The sequence below is a fragment of the Panicum hallii genome, chromosome 7, assembly GCF_002211085.1.
Source record: "Panicum hallii strain FIL2 chromosome 7, PHallii_v3.1, whole genome shotgun sequence".
NCBI lineage: Eukaryota > Viridiplantae > Streptophyta > Magnoliopsida > Poales > Poaceae > Panicum > Panicum hallii.
Window position 1 is genome coordinate 25,970,820 of NC_038048.1, and position 20,838 is coordinate 25,991,657.

The following is a 20,838-nucleotide window of genomic DNA, read 5'->3' on the forward strand; positions in this document are numbered from 1 at the left end:
GCTTTTGTTAAATGAACCTTGCATGTGTAAAACCTTGCTTTATCGCAAATAAACCCTAACCCCACCCTTGATATAACCGTGCATGATCTCTGTTTCCCCCTCCGCGGGTGTGGTTGGACTTGTTGAGTACCTTTGTACTCACCCTATATATATTTGTGGTTTTCTCAGAGGAAGACCCGGACTACGTGATCGAAGACGTCGAATAGGGGTTGTGTCCGCCCAACTTTGCCTGTGGTGTTGGCCCTCCGCAAGATGCTTCTGCTAGCGTGTTACTCTGAGCCCGAGCTGGATCCCATGTGGGTCACGCTTTGGTGTATTACCATAGCTGTTTTATTACTAGTTATCGTTTGTATCGAGTGCCCGCCTCCTCGGAGGTTTGTACGGTAATGTACCATCTGATGTAATAAATGTGTATCAGCCTCCTGGGACTGATTTTTATCACATTTAAGTCACCTCGGATGAGGGGACACTTCAGGTGGTATCAGAGCCGTAGGTTGGCCGTAGGACGCGACCCTTAGGACCGAGGACATTTTTCTAAGCCATTTTCCGTTGAAATTGTCCTCACTTAACTTATCCTTCCACACGACACTTACCTTGGCCATTGCCTGATTCCAGATGGCTGACAATGGATGGAGTGACGGGATCTGCCCCACAGAGCCTGGCCTTCCGAAGTTATTGCTACTCAGCCTGGACGCGTCGGAGTTGTAGACCCACCAGAATACACCTACCGAGAGCACAGCTTCAGAGGGACCCCTCGGTGTGACCTGATGATCTTCGTGGGGAAAAGCACACTTTACCCCGACGTGGATCCCTGGTTCATCTCCACCACTGGCTTTGGGTTCCCTGACACCTTCCGAAAGGCTGCCCGAAAAGCCCTGCGACGTTTACGCGTGGTCTATAGGCGTCATCTTCAGCGAACTCCTATGGGATTTTTCCCACCTACTGGAAGGGGAGGACGCTCGTGGATTGCCCGGATGAGAGGTTTTAGGAAGGGAAGAAGAAGATCTGGAGGATACGGTTTCCCACCTATCCATTTATCTCACCGGCCTAGATCGACTATACAGCGAACAGGCAAAACAACTGAAGCACCAAATCCGTAGGGCAGAAAAGCGGAGCAAGAGTTGGAAGTACAATTCAGGAGGGCAAATGGAGGCTGAGGCTCAAGCTGAGAGCTCCCTAGCCTCTCTCCGAGACATATGGCAATGTGACGCTCAAGAAAGGGAGCGTATCGAGGCGCACAGAAGGGAAGCTGGACTACTGGAAGGAGAACCCGAGGAGACCCATTGGGATAAGAGCACTCAGACCGAAGGAGAGGTATTAGAGCAGTGCCTTCCGCCAAAGAAGCGACCTAACCGGATCGGGGAAGGATTCCCTTGGGGAGAGTAGAGTACCTAAGCTAGAGCTATCACCCTAGTAATGATGTATCCTCGGAAAATGTACCCGACCCTAATAAAGAACACCTATCCTTCTGTACCCTACCTTGTGTGCAAGAATTTTTCACTCTAACTTTGATTTCAGATGGCTGAGAATGGGTGGACCCAGGGCGTTTGCCAAGAGGAACCTGGTTTTCCCCGCCTTTTGATCAACTCCCTGGAGCGCCTCGGTATTACCGAGCACCCAAGGTACTACAGCAAGGGAATACGAACACCTCGGTACTCGTCGCTGTAGGGTGGTTCTCTCCATCGCCAGAAGCACCCGCCACCCCGACATCGAGCCGTGGCGAGTGACTGCCACAGGATTTCAACATCAGGATGCCTATCCCTTGGCCATCAGAAAAGCTCTCCGTTACCTGTGCCGGATCTTCGAAGAGCACCTCATTCCCACACCAATGAGGCTCTTTCCTCCGGTCATCAGGACGCAAGTCTGGCAGGCCCGCATGAGGAACTTGGAACGGCGCCGCCAACACGAAGACCTTTTGTACCATGTGGTCGCATACCTCGTCTCCCTGGACAAGCTCTTTGACGAGCAAGCCCAAATTTTAAGGAGCAAACCCACCGGGCTGAGCAAGCTGAGCTTGCAGTAAGGATGCACCAAATCCGGGTGGCTCAAGCCGAAGCAAGGACCGCGGCTGCTATAAGTAGCGAAGCCGTCGCTCAGGAAAGCCTCAGGCAGATCCAGGATCGGCGCATGCAAGAGTGGACCAGCGGCGGAACGCCCATCCGGCAATCGGGGAAACCCAAGTCCTAATCGGAACACCCATCACAGGATGGGGAGGACTTTTTAGGACCCCGCAAGCTCCACTTGAAGGTGCCGAAAAGGATAGCTGCAGCCGTAGAAGGAGGAGCTGTCGGACAGCCCCGAGAAAATGGAATCCTCGAGGACGACGAGGAAGAGCTACTCATTCCATTGGAAGTTCACTCCGCCCCCAGAAGACGACTCGCCCAGTGACTAATATGCATTAGAGGTGCCCCGGGATGAAACCGTTTCGGCCCCGAGCCTAGGATTGTGCCCACCCATCTGTTGTGACCCTTGTACCCGACCGAGTAGTGTGTGTTTTAGCTGTACCCCCCCCCCCGAGTATTGTACCCCAGCGTAATAAATAAAAACTATTGGCACTTGATGCTTGTTAGTCTACGCGATTGCTGGCAGTAGGTAGAGTCCTGCCTTTTCAAAAAAAAAAAAGATCACTTAATTTCAAATTTAAGTCTCATAAGAGTTTTTACCCAATCCGCAGACGGCCCCTAGGCGTAACAACAGGGCCTTCCAAAGACGGCACATGCCACTCCAAGTACGGAGAGACAACAGGGTATGCAAGGACAAGCCCCCGACCAGGAGGATCAGGAAGATCAGGAAGTGAGCCAGCAGGGAGGAGAAAGCCAAGTAGGAGCACAACATGCCCACCCCCACCGGCCGTTGACCTGGTACAAGTATTAAACAACCAGAACCTCCTACTGGAAGCTTTGACCAATGTTATCACCCACCCAAGGCCCCGTGAGCAGAATACAAATGACAAACTGATAGCATTTCTGAGAACCAAGCCACCCACCTTTGCAGGATCCTACAACCCCTTGGACGCAGATGACTGGCTGCGTGTTATCAAGAGGAAACTCGAGCCGTTTGAACATGGAGACCGTGACAAGGTCCGTTTAGCTGCTCACCAACTCACTGGAACTGCTTTGGCTTGGTGGGAGAACTACTGTGCAGCTGCGCAAGATGCCTCCACTATCACTTGGAAGGAGTTTGTGGATGAATTCCCGTCGCTATCACATCCCAGCAGCCACCATGAAGCGCAAGGCAGATGAGTTCCGTGAACTGCGGCAAGGCAACAAGTCTGTTGAAGAGTACACATACCAGTTTATAGAACTAGCCCGCTATGCACCAGAGGAGGTAGACAAGGATGAAAAGAAGCAGGATATGTTCAGGAAGGGTTTAAATACAGAACTCAAGAAGCTGCTTTCCCCATGCATCTACCCAGACTTCAACACACTAATGAACATGGCTATCATCACCGAGAGAGCCATGGCAGAGGAAAAGAGAGACAATAAGCGTAAGTTCCCAGAAGCCAAGGCTCACCAGCAGGACCGTTTCCAGAAACCAAGGCACTTTGGCCCTCCAGTGACCAAGTCCAAGCCCTATGCAGTATAGGACCCAGCCACAAGCTACTGGCTCTCAAGCCCCCAACACCCAGCTTAGACAGTTCAAGAGCCAGAGCACCATGAAGGCCCCACAGAGTAATACAAGCCAAGTTACTGCCAGCAGCAATACCCGAGCATGCTACAACTGCCGTGAGACAGGACACTTCATTGCCAATTGCCCATATGCCAATAACAAGCCGGCAGCACCAGCCCTCTCCAACTCAGTAAATGGACCAAGGGCCAGCCTTATCAGGAGCCAATCGTGTACCCATCCGCAATAACAATACCGGCAACAACAACCAGCAGATGGGGCCGCCCCAGCAGTCCTTCGGACGAGCCCGCATCAACCACATCAACGCCCAGGAGGCTCAGGACGCTCAGGGCGTAGTGCTCGGTGAGTTCCTAGTCAGCTCAGTTTTGGGCAACAATATTGTTTGATTCCGGAGCATCACATTCATTCGTATCCTCAAGTTTTGTGGAAAAACACAATATACCTACAGTGCTACTTAAGACACCCTATTAACCCAAACGCCCAGAGGTGACATTATGCGCCGACTGGGTTGTTCTAGGGTAAGGATCATCTTAAGTGGGGTAGAGTTCCTAGCAGACCTAGTAGTGCTTAAGTCTAAAGGTATAGATGTGATCCTTGGAATGGATTGGCTAAGCCTGCACAATGGCCTTATAAGTTGTGCTGACAAGGTAGTACACCTAACCAACCCAGAAGGAGTACAAGTAACCTGCCACACTCGGGGAAGTGGACCGGACCCAATGGTTTTTAGCATGGAAGCTAAACTCTTGGGAGAAGTTCCAGTAATAAATGAATACTCAGACGTTTTCCCGGAAGAACTCCCGGGGATGCCGCCAGATAGGGATATAGAGTTTATCATTGACCTTGTCCCTGGAACCTCCCCTATAGCTAAGAGACCCTATAGGATGGCAGCCTCTGAATTGGCGGAACTAAAATGGCAACTGGAAGAGTTACAACAAAGTGGTTTCATTAGACCGAGCTCATCACCATGGGGAGCTCCGGTCTTGTTCGTCAAGAAGAAGGACGGAAGCATGAGGATGTGCGTGGATTACCGCGCACTAAATGAAGTCACCATCAAGAACAAATACCCCCTTCCCAGAATCGATGACCTCTTTGATCAGCTGTGGGCGCCAAGTATTTCTCCAAGATAGACCTAAGGTCGGGATATCACCAGCTCAAGATTAAGGAAAGTGATATTCCAAAGACAGCTTTCGTCACCCGCTATGGGCAATATGAGTTTACCGTGATGTCCTTTGGACTCACGAATGCACCTGCTTATTTCATGAACCTCATGAATAAGGTGTTTATGGAAGAGTTAGATAAGTTTGTCGTAGTCTTCATTGACGACATACTTATTTACTCCAAGAGCATCGACGAACATGAGCAGCACCTACGAGTGGTTCTAGAAAGGTTGAGAGCGCACAAACTCTATGCCAAGTTCAGCAAGTGTGAATTTTGGCTTGAGAAAGTAGCATTTCTGGGTCACATTTTGACCGCGGAAGGAGTAGCAGTGGACCCCAAAAAAGTCGATGCAGTCTCCAATTGGCAGCAACCCACCAATGTTAGTGAAATCAGGAGCTTTCTCGGTTTAGCCGGATATTACCGGAGATTTATTGAAGGATTCTCCAAGATAGCCCGACCCATGATAGAGTTACTCAAGAAAGAGAAGAAGTTCGCCTGGACCGAATCATGTGAGAGAAGCTTCCAAGAGTTAAAGAGAAGACTGACAACCGCCCCGGTACTAACCTTACCAGACATCCAACGGGACTTTGTCGTCTATTGTGATGCATCCCGTCAAGGATTAGGGTGTGTCCTTATGCAAGGAGGGAAAGTAGTGGCATATGCCTCCCGACAACTCAAGCCGCATGAGCAGAATTACCCGACCATGACTTGGAATTGGCAGCCGTAGTACATGCCTCAAGATTTGGAGACACTATTTGATCGGGAATAGGTGTGAGATCTACACGGACCATAAGAGCTTAAAATACATCTTCACCCAGCTAGAATTGAACTTAAGGCAAATAAGGTGGTTAGAACTAGTTAAGGATTATAATGTGGTAATTCATTACCATCCTGGCAAAGCAAACGTGGTAGCAGATGCCTTAAGCCGAAAATCTTATGGACCTAAGAATGCCCACCTTCGAGAAGAGATGGGACAATTAAATGTGCACATCGTTCCCCAGGGTTCCAGTCACAAGTTGAGTGTTCAACCTACTTTAGAAGACCAGATCAGAAAGGCCCAAGGATCAGATAAGGATTTGATGAGAATCCGCATGCAAACGGGGGAAAACAAGGCACCGGATTTCAGAGTGGACGACAAAGGGACCTTATGGTACAAAGATAGAATTTGCGTACCTAAGGAAGGAGGCTTCCGACAGACTATTATGGATGAGGCCCACAACTCAGCATATTCCATCCACCCAGGATCCACCAAGATGTATGTAGATATCAGGCAACGGTATTGGTGGAGTGGAATGAAGGCGGACATTGCAAAATTCGTTGCCCATTGTGATACTTGTCAAAGGATCAAGGCTGAACATCAGAAGCCAGCAGAATTGCTACAACCCTTACCCATCCCGGTTTGGAAATGGGATGAGATAGGAATGGATTTTGTAGTAGGTTTACCCAAGACACAGAGAGGACATGACTCCATATGGGTAATAGTGGACCGACTCACAAAAGTCGCTCACTTCCTACCTGTACGGACCAATTATGGTGGTGAAAAGCTAGCCCGACTCTATGTGGACAACATAGTGAAGCTGCATGGCGTGCCTAGCAGAATTGTTTTGGATAGAGGAACCCAATTCACCTCTAGGTTTTGGAAAAGTTTGCATAAGGCCATAGGCACCAAGTTGGACTTCAGTTCGGCTTATCACCCGCAGACCGACGGTCAAACAGAAAGGGTGAACCAGATTATGGAGGATATGCTGAGAGCATGTGTCCTTACTTATGGCAAGGACTGGGAACAAAGCTTACCGTACGCTGAGTTTTCGTACAACAACGGTTATCAAGCAAGCTTGGGTATGTCACCATTCGAGGCTCTCTATGGGAGAAAGTGCCGAACCCCCCTGATGTGGTCAGAAGTGGGAGAGCGTGCCCTAGTTGGACCCGCACTCATAAAGGAAGCGGAAGAAAGAGTGGCCGAAATTAGAGAGAAACTGAAGGCCGCCCAATCCCGACAGAAGAGTTACTCAGATAAGAAAAGACGAGAAGTAAGGTACAGTCCAGGAGACTTCGTCTATCTCAAGGTTTCACCTATTCGAGGGACTCGAAGATTTCAAGTACATGGGAAACTAGCCCCTCGATACATTGGACCCTACCAAGTACTGAAGAGAGTCGGAGCTGTAGCATACCGTCTAGAACTACCAGAAGGAATGTCTGACATACACCCAATATTCCATGTATCCCAACTGAGAAGATGCCTGAGGGTGCCCGAGAGGGAACGGGTGCCGGAGGGAGAGATAGTTTTACAAACAGATCTTCAGTACCAGGAAGTGCCTGTCAAGATTTTGGACACTGTCATAAAAAGAACAAGAAACTCCGAAGTATGGATTTGCAGAGTTCAGTGGAGCAGACATGGGGTAGAAGAAGCCACATGGGAACGCGAAGATGCCCTTCAGAAAGAGTTTCCCCATCTATTTAGGAACCAGCCGAATCTCGAGGACGAGATTCATTTTAAGTGGGGTAGGTTTGTAACGCCCGCGTTTTTACCTTATCTAAATTACAGCACAAATCGCACGCTAGGAAATATTCTTTCGGATCATTCCCAAACCCTTAACCGTCCGAAATCCTAATCGCCCAAAACATCTCTCGACCTTTCGCCGTCTGACATCCGAAATTGACCGCCATCCTTTCTCTTTTCCTCGACCCCCGCGACGTGCCGCGTGCTCAACCCCGCACTCGCGACCGTCACCGCGAATCCCGCCGACGTATTCCCCCCCCCCCCCCCGCGTGCTCGACCTCGCGCTCGCGACCGCCGCCGTAAAATCCGCCGACGCTTCCCCCCTCCCCTTTTCCTTTTTCCCCTATTCCCTTTTCCTTTCTCCTTTCTCTGTTCCTGTTTCCTGCTCCTCTCACCTCCCCTGCACGCGCAGCACGACGCCGAGCAGAGCTCGACGCCGAGCGCCCGGCCATCACCCCCCCACTGACCACACCACAGGAGCCGCCTAACTCGGCCCTCCTCTGCGCGCGCCGTACCCCCTTGCCGCCTCGGCGCTCGTGCTTGCCCCGGCGTGCCGCGGCAGAGCAGTGCCGGCCGCCGCGCGTCGCCTCGCCACGGGCCGCTCTCCCCCGTGCAGCGCATCCCCAGGGCCGCCCCTCCCCGCTACGCGCCACCGACCACCCCTGCACAACGACGACCAAGCGCCACCGCCGCCCCCACCACCATTACTGGCCGCCCCGAGCTCACCGGCCTCCACCGCGCCATCCTCCCCCCCCCCTCCGGCCTATAAGTACCCCCACGCCGCGCCCAGCCACCACCACCACCTCCACCATCGCCTCTAGCTCCCCCTCCCCGGCCCTACACCGCCGCCGCCGCTAGGCCCTCCGCCCACCGCCCCTGGCTCTCGTGGGCAGGCCGCCTCGCGCCACCCCGGCCTGTGGTGAGTAGAAGAATAGGACCCCCGTGCTCCCCTCTCCGTGTTGCCCCTGCCCCCGGCCGCCGCCGTGCCCCGGAGCAGCCGGAATCGGTGGCGCCGCCGGCTCCCCTCCCCCTCCTCTGTTCCTGGTAACGGGAGGAGGAAGAAGGGCGAAATTGCCCTGAGCCTCCTGCCCTTCTATTTATTCCCTTAAGAGCCCCACCTCCCCTTAACCCCTTTTCCAAATAAACCCCCCTGCCCATTCTATTTAGGAAGTGAACCCCCTCCTATACAAAATAATTACGGATAAACCCCCAACCTTTTCCAGGGTACCCTAGGTATTTCTAGAAATTCTAATCAAGCCCTCCCCTCCCCAACAGTAATTACAAATAGGTCCTTACATCCTTATTCACCCCCTAAACCCCTGTTCGGCCTATTATTTTATGCGCCAAGAACCCTCCGTTTGCCCTGAAACTTTACCACGCCATTTCTAGCATAATGTCGGCCCTGCCATTAAGAAATCTCCCGAAAATTTTCCTTCTACCATAGTTTCTTAAGTCATTCCTGACTCGGGCTTGTAAATAAAACCTTTATTTCTTTTTCCTTATGGAATGTTTGTTTGTGTGCGCCGTAGATCACGAGGTGACCGAGGGGGAGCCCGTCGACGAGCAGTACTGCGAGCAAGAGTCCGAGAACCAGTGCCGTGAGCCCGAACCTGAAGGACAGTACCTCGATCAGGACTTCCCGGAAGGCTTTGTGAATGGCAAGTCCAATCCCATCCTTTGATGCATATTTATCCTAGATTTATAAATACAACCTATTGGCCTGTTTTGCAAAATGCATCATTTTACTGCAAGACCTGGTTGGATAGCCACCCCTTGATTGCTATAACCCTTCCCTGATGACCTAGGATTTGCTTGGTTAGGCGTAAACTACATGCTAGAGGATACTTGTTACCTGTTATTCCTCTCATTATATTTTAAACCATGATCATAAGCGCTTTACTAAAAATAAGGGCACGAGTGTTTTAGAAGATAAAATGGGATTTTGAGAAAATAAAAGAAAGGCTTAATCTCGCGAGATGGACGGCGTTTTCTGTGTGAAATGCCACTAGTGTGCTTGTACCTTTGTGGTTGAGCATGATCGGAGATGTCCGTCTGGTCAATATAAGGATGAACTGAGGTGTCATCTTGCCTAACCCATTTATCGTACAACCACTCGACCGTTGTGTGGGCAACGGCTTAGCATAAACCCCACTAGTTGTTCTGCTAGCCAAAAAGGAGAATGGGTGAGCAACGGGAGACCATGGAGAAGGAATACGATCTATGTGAGTTATGTCCTGGTTATGACCTTGTTGATAGGTCATCAACCCCATGGTAGCTTCCGTGTTGGCTAGTTAGATTCAGCTAAGGTGGGTAATGGCTTTGTTAGGATCCGCCGCGACATTAAGGTGTTCGTAGTGCGGTACCCATGGCTCCGAGGGTCAACATCACGGCGCCGTGATGTTTGGCGCCATAACTCGGGCACCATCCACGTACCCAACCATGTGGATAATCACGGCGCCGTGACGTTTACCCTCGGCGCTGTGATCTTTAGCGTCGTATCGGGGTCCATTTTTGCAACTCTTTCCGCCAAGGGTCCAAATGTAAAAAAACTTTCCAAAAAAGGACTAAATTAAAAAATTATGCATTGGGTGGCTGGATGTTGTGCATGGGTAGATGTGGAGATTCCTTTTGGGTTGGAACCTTTAATCTTATTTTTCTTTCAAACCGTAAATATGTTTTGGATTCTGTTTGAACCATGATGCTTTTTAGAATTTATGCAACAAAATAAGATCTTATATGCATATATTTAATTTTTTATTTTTCTAAAAAACCAACATTCAAAATATACCCACCCGGGCCAAGAACGACTTTATGTATGTTGCTTAGTGCTAGATCTCTATTTCTCTGGCTTAGGGCTAGAGCTTTCTTAGAGTTCTTTTGCCAAACAAACTCTACCCATTGTGCTGGTGTGATGTCCCCGTAATCTTGAAATGCCGTCCAGCCCTGTTGGACATACTTGGTATTCAGATCACTCTTCCGCTGGCGGAAACTTTCACCCAGCATCTTCCTAGCACAATGCTTTACTAGTTCCTCTTGGCAAAATAAAAGTTTTGCTCAACAATTGCCACATCGCTTCCTTCTTCCCCTCAGGAACCGTTAGCCAATCCGGGATCATTGGATCCAAAACCATCTTTGTTCAGATTATAGAACCAATTGCGTTTCAAAACTTTGCACACACCTCATGAGGCTCTATTGGCTCGCCTACTGCGTTAACTGCATTGACCGTCCATTGGCCTTCGGGGTATTGGTTTCTTCCATGCTGACCCCGTTTCCTTCTATTTTAGCTACCGGACGTTGTAGTTTGAGGTTCCGGACCGGAGCTTTTATTGTCTTCAAGTTCATCTTCTGTTGGGCTTGGAGCTTGACGTTGGCGTTTACTCCTTCCTGTTGGAGTCGCCTACAAGGATCATACGATTCGGCAAGTCATTACACGTGGTCTATGAAGATGTATACTAAATGCTAGGTTCTAAGTAATCGTGTAGTCATTACCTGACTTTGATTGGGAACTTAATCTAGATCAAAATCCGACCTTGAATGGCTTTCTCAAGGAGGAAATGGATGTGGATCTATCAGATCGTGCCACTATCCTCCTACCCAAGCCGCTTGTCCTACCCTGGGACCTTTGCCATCCCGAGATTCTACTCCAATGTCACCCTCATCGTCCTACTCCATCTGGGATGCAATTTGCTCCATTTCATTGTCTTGCAATGCTGCATGCTCCCTTTGTGGGGAACATGATGACGGACGATCCATTTACGACTTCTACATTAGAGAGCCAAAGAACATATTTGAATAAATATTGGAATACATATTGGAATAGAAACCTAGTTGAATGGACAAACATCATTAGAGTGTCACGGTTTGTTTTACCATTCAAACGAACACTTTATCATTCAAATGAAAAAAGGAACTAACTATTTTGACACTCCTCAGTTTGTTTGGACTTTCAAAGAACCTTGATTGTCAAAGGATAAGGAATGAATTCAGAATGTGAAGCACATAAGTTCATTCTGAATTAATCCCTTATCCTCGAATAGTTAGGGTTCACAATTTTGCAAGGGGTCCATTATATACATCATTGGAGTGTCAAAATATTTGAATAAAACCTTGGTATTTTAAAATTTTCACATTGAAATAAAAAAGAACTATTCACTTATAAAATAAATTGATAATGGATATAACTACAATGAAAAAGAACTAACCATAGTCAATTTAGATCTTTGAAATGGAAAAAAAAGAACTAACTAATTCAAACAATATCGAATACACTTCTCATTTACTACCAAATTCACTAACTAATTTACTAACTAAATCACTAACTAATTTACTAACTAATTCACTAACTAATTTTCAAATAAAGTGGCAATGCATCCACATGAATATTTTCACTATTTCCACTAAGTTTCACTAACCTAGAGTGTGTGTGCGCGCACTATTTCCTCCTTGTGCGGGAAGGAGGAGGCGCTGGGGAGGATGGGGCTGCGGCTCAGCGGCAAGTGGAGGAGGCGCCGCCAGGGCCGCGGCCGTAGATCCGCGGGAGGAGGCCGGCGAGGAGGAGGAGGAGGAGGAGGTGGAGGCGCCGGGGAGGAGGAGGACGTGGAGGGCACCGCATGAGGAGAAGGCCGCCCGGCGGCATGCATGGGAGGAGGTGCGCGGGCTCAAGCGGAGAGGAGGCCGGCAGCGTGTGAGGAGGAGGCGTGTGGGCGGCGCTGAAGGTTATAGAGGAGGCTGGTGGCGAGCACGGGGAAGCGGGGAGGCAGCGTCGGAGGTCGGGGAGGACCTGGAGGATCAGTGGCGGCGCGGTTGAAATTCGACAGGCTAACGGCATCCCAAATCTCAAATGCGAAAAATAGCTAAGTCCCACCTCCTCCCACCCATATATAGAGACCGATTTCTAGGGGCGGTTGACCCCCCTCCCTCCACACTTACTATCTCATAAAACTGAAGCCGTTCTTTATGGTTTTCATACTCTTAAGCATTATATACACTGAAATATACTTAGCATATTTTTTTCTAGTTCTATGGAGGCACAATAGCTTCAGGGTACAAATTTTACCTTTTTATGTGATTCGCTATATTTTCTGAGTTAATTGAATTTTCTGAATCAATTTGAAAATAATTTGTAGGGGCGGGTGACCCTTCACCCGCCCCTGATCAATTTGTACCCTAAGAAAATTGTAACATATAGAAGTAGAAAAAATATAACAAGCATATTTCAATATATATAATGTTTAAAAGTGTTGAAACAATAATGTAGAGCTCTCCCATACTTACTATCTCATTTAATAATCCTATTTGATTTTATATTTATTTTTCTTAACATTTTATCCTGGAGGGTGTAATATTTCTTTGGGTTAGATCAAATTAATGGAGGAATTCATATTATTTTTTTAAGATCAAGTTATACTTAAAGAGTAAAATGCACCGAAAGGCCATCAACTTGTAAGTGAGTATCAAGTCCACAAACTCCACAGACTCCATAAGTACATTTCTAGCTTCATAAACTTTTTAGGATATATCACTATCCCTATGAGTTTGTTCAACCCCCCCTCATGTTATCTTCAGATTTTTCTTTTTACCCTGTTCCCTTGATGCATTCATTCTTTTTCCAACAGCTTTGATGATAGCTGCTAGCATGTACATCACTTGTTGTATATTCCATTATTGATCAGAAGATTCATGTAATCATATTTTTTTAATTTTTCTCAGATTCATTACTCAGTATGCTGCTCTTACTTTTGCTTTTTAGTAAAATAGATGCCACACGATTTTGTTGATTCAATGTGTTTCATCTGGATGAGACATCATTCTCCATTAGACACGCATTAATTTTGCAGACCTGTTCACGTGGCTTCATCTAACTGGTACCAAAAATTGATTGAAGCACAACGGAAAATCACTCGAATACTGAGATGTTATACATAGGAACTATTGACTGATTTCAAGTATCCCTTCACCCATATTTTGTAGATAATCAGCGCCACGTGGCTTTACTTAGATTTAAAGAATCGACTGAAACATTTTAGAAAATTACTCGAACACTGTGCCTTTTCATACCGGGCTAAACCTAGGCTTTGTATGAATCATAATTATTGAGCAGCAAACTGGGCCATTGCCTTGCCTTGGCCGCAGCGGGGCCGTACTCTTGGACCCTTTTAGGCTCTGTTTGGTTCTGCTTTTGCAGCCTGCTTCTGCTGTGAAAAAGCAGAAGCCAAAGCAAATAACCTGCTTCGGGCTCAACATCTCCCACCGTAACCTACTTCCGCAGATGGAAATCACGAAGCAGGCGGCGAGCTGCTTCTGCTGCGTTGGAGGCGATCCAAACTCGGTAAAATTACCCACTGCCACTCGTTACGCATACCGATTCGTTTCTTTTTCCTCCTCCGTTCGTTCTTTTCCCTTCTCCAACCCGACGCCGCCACTGCCCCTGCTGCCCTCCCCCCCGCCGCCTCCCTCCCCCCCGGCGCGGCCCCCCCGGCTCCCCCCCCCACGGCGCTGCCCTCCCCCACGGCGCCGCCCTCCCCCCGGCGCCGCCCCGCCCCCGGCGCGGCCCCCCCCCCCGGCGCGGCCCTCCCCCACGGCGCTGCCCTCCCCCACGGCGCCGCCCTCCCCCCCGGCGCCGCCCCGCCCCCGGCGCGGCCCCCCCCCCCCCGGCTCCCCCCCCCCGGCGCTGCCCTCCCCCCCGGCGCTGCCCCGCCCCGCGCGGCGCCGCCCCGCCCCAGGCCCCCCCCCCCCCCCCCCCCCCCGGCGCCCCCCCCCCCCGGCGCGTTCCCCGCCCCCGGCGCCGCCACTGCCCCTGCTGCACTCCCCCGGCAAGGTATATGTTTTTATGAATTATTCTTTTGATCTTGGTACTTGTCAAGAGAAATTGGTGATCCTTGATATACGAGATGAGATCTTTGTCTGCTGGGTACCCGTTTTGCCAATTCCCATAGAAAACGATGAGTAGGAGTGCATCAGTTCAATTTATGAGTTGCAAGACTGCATCGTCCGAAGCAAAGCTACTTTCCCCTAATTAGTGATTTGCTAGATTCCTTAGCTTTTCTTTTCCTCTTTGTCTTTCCTCTTCTTCCTTTCCTTTTGTTCTCATTTGTACATTTTTTTGCTCCTTTTTAATTTGATATGTAATCAGTTGGGGGGGGGGAGGGGAGTGCGCCCCTTCTGTTCTATCAGAAAGCAAAGAGTTGCAAGCCAGTTATAACACATTCCTGTATGGCTCTTTTTCCAGAATAAGGATGGACTAGTGGATCAGCGCCGTGCCTTCAAAGAAGGCAGCAGTTAGAGTTTTCTTAGCTCTAGGAATCTAAAGTAAGATGTTGCCCTGTTGCGAAAGTGCTAACATAGAAAATTAGAAGAATGGTCATAAAACGCATTAAGCTGTCAGTAGGCAGATGCTATTGGGCTTAAGAGCCATAAATATCAAATGGTTCAATTAAGTTAGCCTTCTAGAGCAACCGACACATTGGTTAACAGCAAAGATGTAACAACAAACCACGCTGTCTGCTCAGCAAGGATTGACTTAAACGTGGGCCATCAACCAAATCTGAAACCCTTATAAACTGTGTGAGATATGGGAAAGAAGATTGGTAATTTTTTTTCTCAAACATGCGAGAGAGCTGCACATTGTTAAGGAGATTGATAAAATAACAACGAGGTGGTGGAGCTAATTCAGAAAGCTCCACAGTGATTTATATTGTTCAGTGTTACCTAGTCCAGTTTCTTCTGCTAGCAGTTACGATTGGACCCAGTCACATGGAAGACAAAAATGTTGATTTTATCTTCAGTATATTCCCTACCCAGACCCTAAAATTTCTTCATCATCTAATAAAAGAAGAATCGAAAGGCATCCCCCACTTCCATAAGTTCACTAATTCAACCAATTCGATTCAATCAAGTGCTTCAAACACGCTCATTTGAAATATTAACCACCGAGATCATGAGAGTAGTGGTTGCCTGATGGACTATAGTGCTTATGCCTATACACTTACAGGGACTAACCTGCCGGTGGCTGAGGCGCACAGACGAGGAGGCTGGAGCGCAGCGGTCCGCCAGCCGGCGCTCGCGCGAGGCTGAAGGCGTTGCTCACGTGAAGGAGCTGCGGGGCTCGCAGAGCGTGGAGCGGAGAAGGAGAAGGGATCCACTCTCCCAGCGATCGGAGCGGAGCGTCCGGCTTGCGGCGGCGCCCGTGCGCCGGAGTCAGAGAAGCCCGAGGAGGTTTTTGCAGAGAGAGGGGGAGAGAGAGAGAGAAGCCGAGGTTTATGTTTTTATGAATTATTCTTTTGATCTTGGTACTTGTCAAGAGAAATTGGTGATCCTTGATATACGAGATGAGATCTTTGTCTGCTGGGTACCCGTTTTGCCAATTCCCATAGAAAACGATGAGTAGGAGTGCATGTGTTTTAGATGTGAAATCGGCTTCTCTCTCTCTCTCTCTCCCCCTCTCTCTGCAAAAACCTCCTCGGGCTTCTCTGACTCCGGCGCACGGGCGCCGCCGCAAGCCGGACGCTCCGCTCCGATCGCTGGAGAGTGGATCCCTTCTCCTTCTCCGCTCCACACTCTGCGAGCCCCGCAACTCCTTCACGTGAGCAACGCCTTCAGCCTCGCGCGAGCGCCGGCTGGCGGACCGCTGCGCTCCAGCCTCCTCGTCTGTGCGCCTCAGCCACCGGCAGGTTAGTCCCTGTAAGTGTATAGGCATAAGCACTATAGTCCATCAGGCAACCACTACTCTCATGATCTCGGTGGTTAATATTCAAATGAGCGTGTTTGAAGCACTTGATTGAATCGAATTGGTTGAATTAGTGAACTTATGGAAGTGGGGGATGCCTTTCGATTCTTCTTTTATTAGTTGATGAAGAAATTTTAGGGTCTGGGTAGGGAATATACTGAAGATAAAATCAACATTTTTGTCTTCCATGTGACTGGGTCCAATCGTAACTGCTAGCAGAAGAAACTGGACTAGGTAACACTGAACAATATAAATCACTGTAGAGCTTTCTGAATTAGCTCCACCACCTCGTTGTTATTTTATCAATCTCCTTAACAATGTGCAGCTCTCTCGCATGTTTGAGAAAAAAAAATTACCAATCTTCTTTCCCATATCTCACACAGTTTATGAGGGTTTCAGATTTGGTTGATGGCCCACGTTTAAGTCAATCCTTGCTGAGCAGACAGCGTGGTTTGTTGTTACATCTTTGCTGTTAACCAATGTGTCGGTTGCTCTAGAAGGCTAACTTAATTGAACCATTTGATATTTATGGCTCTTAAGCCCAATAGCATCTGCCTACTGACAGCTTAATGCATTTTATGACCATTCTTCTAATTTTCTATGTTAGCACTTTCGCAACAGGGCAACATCTTACTTTAGATTCCTAGAGCTAAGAAAACTCTAACTGCTGCCTTCTTTGAAGGCACGGCGCTGATCCACTAGTCCATCCTTATTCTGGAAAAAGAGCCATATAGGAATGTGTTATAACTGGCTTGCAACTCTTTGCTTTCTGATAGAACAGAAGGGGCGCACTCCCCTCCCCCCCCCAACTGATTACATATCAAATTAAAAAGGAGCAAAAAATGTACAAATGAGAACAAAAGGAAAGGAAGAAGAGGAAAGACAAAGAGGAAAAGAAAAGCTAAGGAATCTAGCAAATCACTAATTAGGGGAAAGTAGCTTTGCTTCGGACGATGCAGTCTTGCAACTCATAAATTGAACTGATGTACACTAGCAGCCGCACGGCAGGAGGCAGCGGCGCCCTTCAGCCCACACCCCCAATTTGGTAATTCGGCAAGTTTTTCTCTCTGGTGTGTACTGCTCCATCTTAAATTCTTAATCTCACTTCTAAATTCATACATTCAGTGATTAATTGGACATTTAGTGAATAATTTGACAATTGGACACTTTCATGACCACGAGGAAGCTTAAAGCAAAACCCCTAGACTAGATTAGTATTGTAATCTTCTATTTATATAAGATTTCATTGTTGTTACAACTCTTTATATTGTAATTTATTTGAGTTCCCAACTAATTTGTTGAATTAGACTTATTATGGAACCTTTTTAATTATGTTATTGTAAGTTTTGTTATTATATACTGTACTGTTGTTCTATTAATTTATACTGAACTGCGCTTTGAAATTTTTGGCTAGGCCTACCCTAGTTCCAAATCCTGGGTCTGCCACTGTGCTAGATGATTGATCTTTTACACTACTGCTGTTCCCCCATTATTCCTTATTTAGGCAATGTGGCTTAGACAACAAAATCTGATTTGGTTCTCTTAAATTTATGATGAGTATTACTGGTCTTTCATCTGGCACAGGAGCTCTGCAGGAAAAGAAGTGTGTATTCGCCATGGTTCACTTCAAGAATAGGTACATGGTGATGGAGGTCTTTATAGATGCAGGTAGAGGCAAACAAGACCCTGTCATCCTCACCCAGTTTAATATAACCAAAGTCATAAGAGACAGCATTCAGCTGAACTTTGGGGAGTGTGGCCTAGCTGCATCTCTTGGATCATTGCAGGGTACTACTAGCAATTACTCCTAAACTCTCTTTAATTCTTAGCAATGATAGCTGTATTGTGCTTACTGGCTTCTTAATCTGAAAATACTTATGGGCTCTGGTAATTTTCAGTGAAGTATGTTAATCCTGTAACAAAGCTTTGCATTATCCGTGTGTCATGTGAAGACCACCAGAAGGTTTGGGCTGCTATAACAATGGTGAGGTGCATTGGGAAAATACCTGTATCATTCAACCTGCTTGACATGAGTGGTGAGTGGCTCACTCTGTGGATTATGACACCAAACAGTGTTGTTGTTCTTGGTTTTTTTGCAACTGGCACTTGTTTTTGGTGCAACCTGAACCTTTGAATAGTTGATAGTAGTAATTGATTTTATTTTGCTCGTTGATTTTTCCTTTCTTTCTACAATAGTATTGGTAGAGAGGATTGTTATTTAGAGAGGATTTAATATGCCCACTGTCAAGCTGTTTTGACATTTCATTGGAGTATTTTGACTCTAGCCTTTCAGTGCAACATTCCTGCAATATATTCATTTCATTTATAATGAAGGTAGACAGAATATATAGAATTATCCAATGCATTCTGTTTTTTACATACATCTATTCCATTGGACTTGTTGAAACTAATCCAGAACTCAGAATATAGTTATGCCAGTTCTTCTACTGCTTAAAGTATTTCCACATGTCAGTTTGGATGATCAGCTTAATATTTTGTCTTGTCCTTTTGCCTTATTGTAGCACTAATTTGTATTCCTTAAGAAAAGGTTCACTATTTTTCTATGACCGAACTACTACAGTTGAGCTCTTCAATCATCATGACATTCATTTATCACTAGGAAGCATCAGGGCTTGCAAGAAAGCTGCACTTGAGTGCGATGAAGCAAAATTTGAACAATACAAGTTGGCTGCTGGTGACCGTGTCACACCAGAGATCATCCAGTCCGTACAGAGCTGCTTTGAGAAAATTAGAGGACTAGAGAGCTGATTTCTATGTCCTCTCCTATTTTTATTTTTTACTTTCTCTAGATGAAAGAAAAGAATGAAATGGCAAATTGAGTGTGGATATAACATTGAGCTCACAACTTATGGCATGAACAGAAGGAACTATTAAGGTGTCAATGTTGTTGCTGTACATGTTCTACTGTGTCGCTGAAGAGGGTGATGAGGCGTAGCCACTTCAACCTCAATGTCTTGTGTAAGCCTCGTGTTTCTGGAAAGCCATGTGTGGACGCCAGTTCTGCATTAGTCTAGCCTGGCTAGGCCTGACCGGCTACCAAATACGAGTTGGGTGGCTTATGGGGATTGGACAAGCAACCTAACACATCCATGTATTTCTTTCTTTCGAGGCCACTACAAACTTTTGAACTTTTCAATTTATAATTACAAGTTCTTAAATTGAGAATGTATTAATGTGATGTACATTAATGGTTCTAGCTACTAAATACTTTCATGCATATATTACTGATTCAAGTTACTTTTCATGTATACCAGGGTTTAAAAATTAAAAGCTTATATTCTATCGAGCTCGGGTTATGGTTTTTAGACTGATGAAACATGCCAAGCTTAAATTTACAATTTCCAAAGTTTCAGCATGTTTCATCAGTGTTGTTTGAAAGAGAGTATGGCTCGGGATAATTGATTGATAGGGTGCAAAGCACGTATACAGCATATATAGGCAAGGATGTTCCAGGGTTTATAGAAACAACACGGGAGATCCTTGCCTAACCTAGGTACTTGCGCCAGCACACAAGCCCGTGCGGCCAGCAGCCCTACGGCCCAAGGGGCCAGCCTAACCAGCCCACCATATTATTTAACACGCCCCCGCAGTCTGATCGTCGGCAGTGCGGATGTTCAGACTGAACTTGAACTCCGTGAACACTAAGGATGGAAGCCCCTTGGTGAAGATGTCGGCATACTGTTAAGATGTAGGAATATTCATGATATGGACATCGCTAATAACAACGCTCTCTGTGACAAAGTGGAGATCAATCTCAATGTGCTTGGTGCGCTGGTGCTGTACGGGGTTGGAGGACATGTAGACGGTGCTGATGTGGTGGTGCATGGAGCTCGAGGAGAAGCTATTGCAACCAGGTGGCCTCTGCAACGCCATTGGCCACGGTGCGATACTCAGCTTCTGCGCTAGACTTGGAGACTATGTTCTGGCGCTTTGATGATCAGGAGACCAAGTTGTCACCAAGGAACACCACATAACCCGAGGTGGATTTGCGAGTGTCTGGACAACCGGCCCAATCAGCATCTTAGTACACAGTCAGCTCGCTCTGCGAAGACGGATGAGGAAGCAAGCCCAGGTGAAGAGTCCATATGATGTAGTGAAGAATACGCTTCAGAGCAGCAAGGTGAGACTCACGCGGATCGTGTATGTGCAAGCAAACCTATTGAACTGAATAAGCAATATCCGGCCGGTGAAGGTGAGGTAATGAAGAGCTCCTGCGAGACTGCAGAAGTCTGAAGCATCTGGAACAGGTGAGGTACCCAAGAGCTCTTGCGAGACCGCGGAAGTTTGAAGCATCTGGAACAAGTGGACCATCTGCCGCCAATTTGGGGTTGGTGTCCACGGGCGTAGAACACGGCTTGCACTCAGCCATGCCAGCACGATGTCTATCATGTACTGCCGCTGGGAGAGAAAGGGTCCAGAGCCACAATGCTGAACGTGCATCCCCAGGAAGTGGTGAAGCTCGCAAGATCCTTCATAGAGAACTCCTGCTGCAAGGCCTGAATGGTGCGCTAAGGGAGATCCGAGGAAGAGGCTGTGAGGACAATATCATCAACATAGAGTAGTAGATAAATGATATCGGAGCTGTAGTGGTAGACGAAAAGCGATGTGTCTGACTTGGCCTCAACGAATCCCAGACTAAGGAGTTAGGCAGCAAACCGACTGTACCAGGAGGCGCCTGCTTCAACCCATATAGTGATCTGTTGAGCCGACAGACAAATTTAGGGTGAGCCGGATCCTCAAAACCTGCAGGCTGGGCGCAGTAGACAGTCTTGGACAGGGTCCCATGAAGAAAAGCATTCTTCATATC

General features: G+C 47.6%; 1 protein-coding gene across 3 annotated transcripts; it reads left to right on the forward strand.

Moving 5' to 3' along the window:
- The first annotated feature begins 14,043 nt into the window (after positions 1–14,043).
- Positions 14,044–19,189, forward strand: LOC112901681 (probable ribonuclease P/MRP protein subunit POP5). Of its 3 annotated transcripts, XM_025970640.1 has the most exons (5): positions 14,418–14,498; positions 15,713–15,954; positions 17,595–17,798; positions 17,909–18,046; positions 18,631–19,189. In XM_025970640.1, the coding sequence occupies exons 3-5, from the start codon at positions 17,627–17,629 to the stop codon at positions 18,777–18,779; spliced, it is 459 nt and encodes a 152-aa protein (XP_025826425.1). In that variant the 5' UTR covers positions 14,418–14,498; positions 15,713–15,954; positions 17,595–17,626; the 3' UTR covers positions 18,780–19,189. The 3 variants fall into 3 exon arrangements, with proteins under 3 accessions (XP_025826423.1, XP_025826425.1, XP_025826424.1); XM_025970638.1 differs by lacking the exons at positions 14,418–14,498; positions 15,713–15,954 and adding an exon at positions 14,044–14,102; XM_025970639.1 differs by lacking the exons at positions 14,418–14,498; positions 15,713–15,954 and adding an exon at positions 17,051–17,080.
- Positions 19,190–20,838: the final 1,649 nt, after the last annotated feature.

Coding starts and splice junctions, on each gene's coding strand:
- LOC112901681 (XM_025970638.1), top strand. CDS start 17,627: ATGGTTCACTTCAAGAATAGGTACATGGTGATGGAGGTCTTTATAGAT. Junction 17,799..17,908: donor ATCTCTTGGATCATTGCAGG/GTACTACTAGCA, acceptor GGTAATTTTCAG/TGAAGTATGTTAATCCTGTA. Junction 18,047..18,630: donor CAACCTGCTTGACATGAGTG/GTGAGTGGCTCA, acceptor ATTTATCACTAG/GAAGCATCAGGGCTTGCAAG.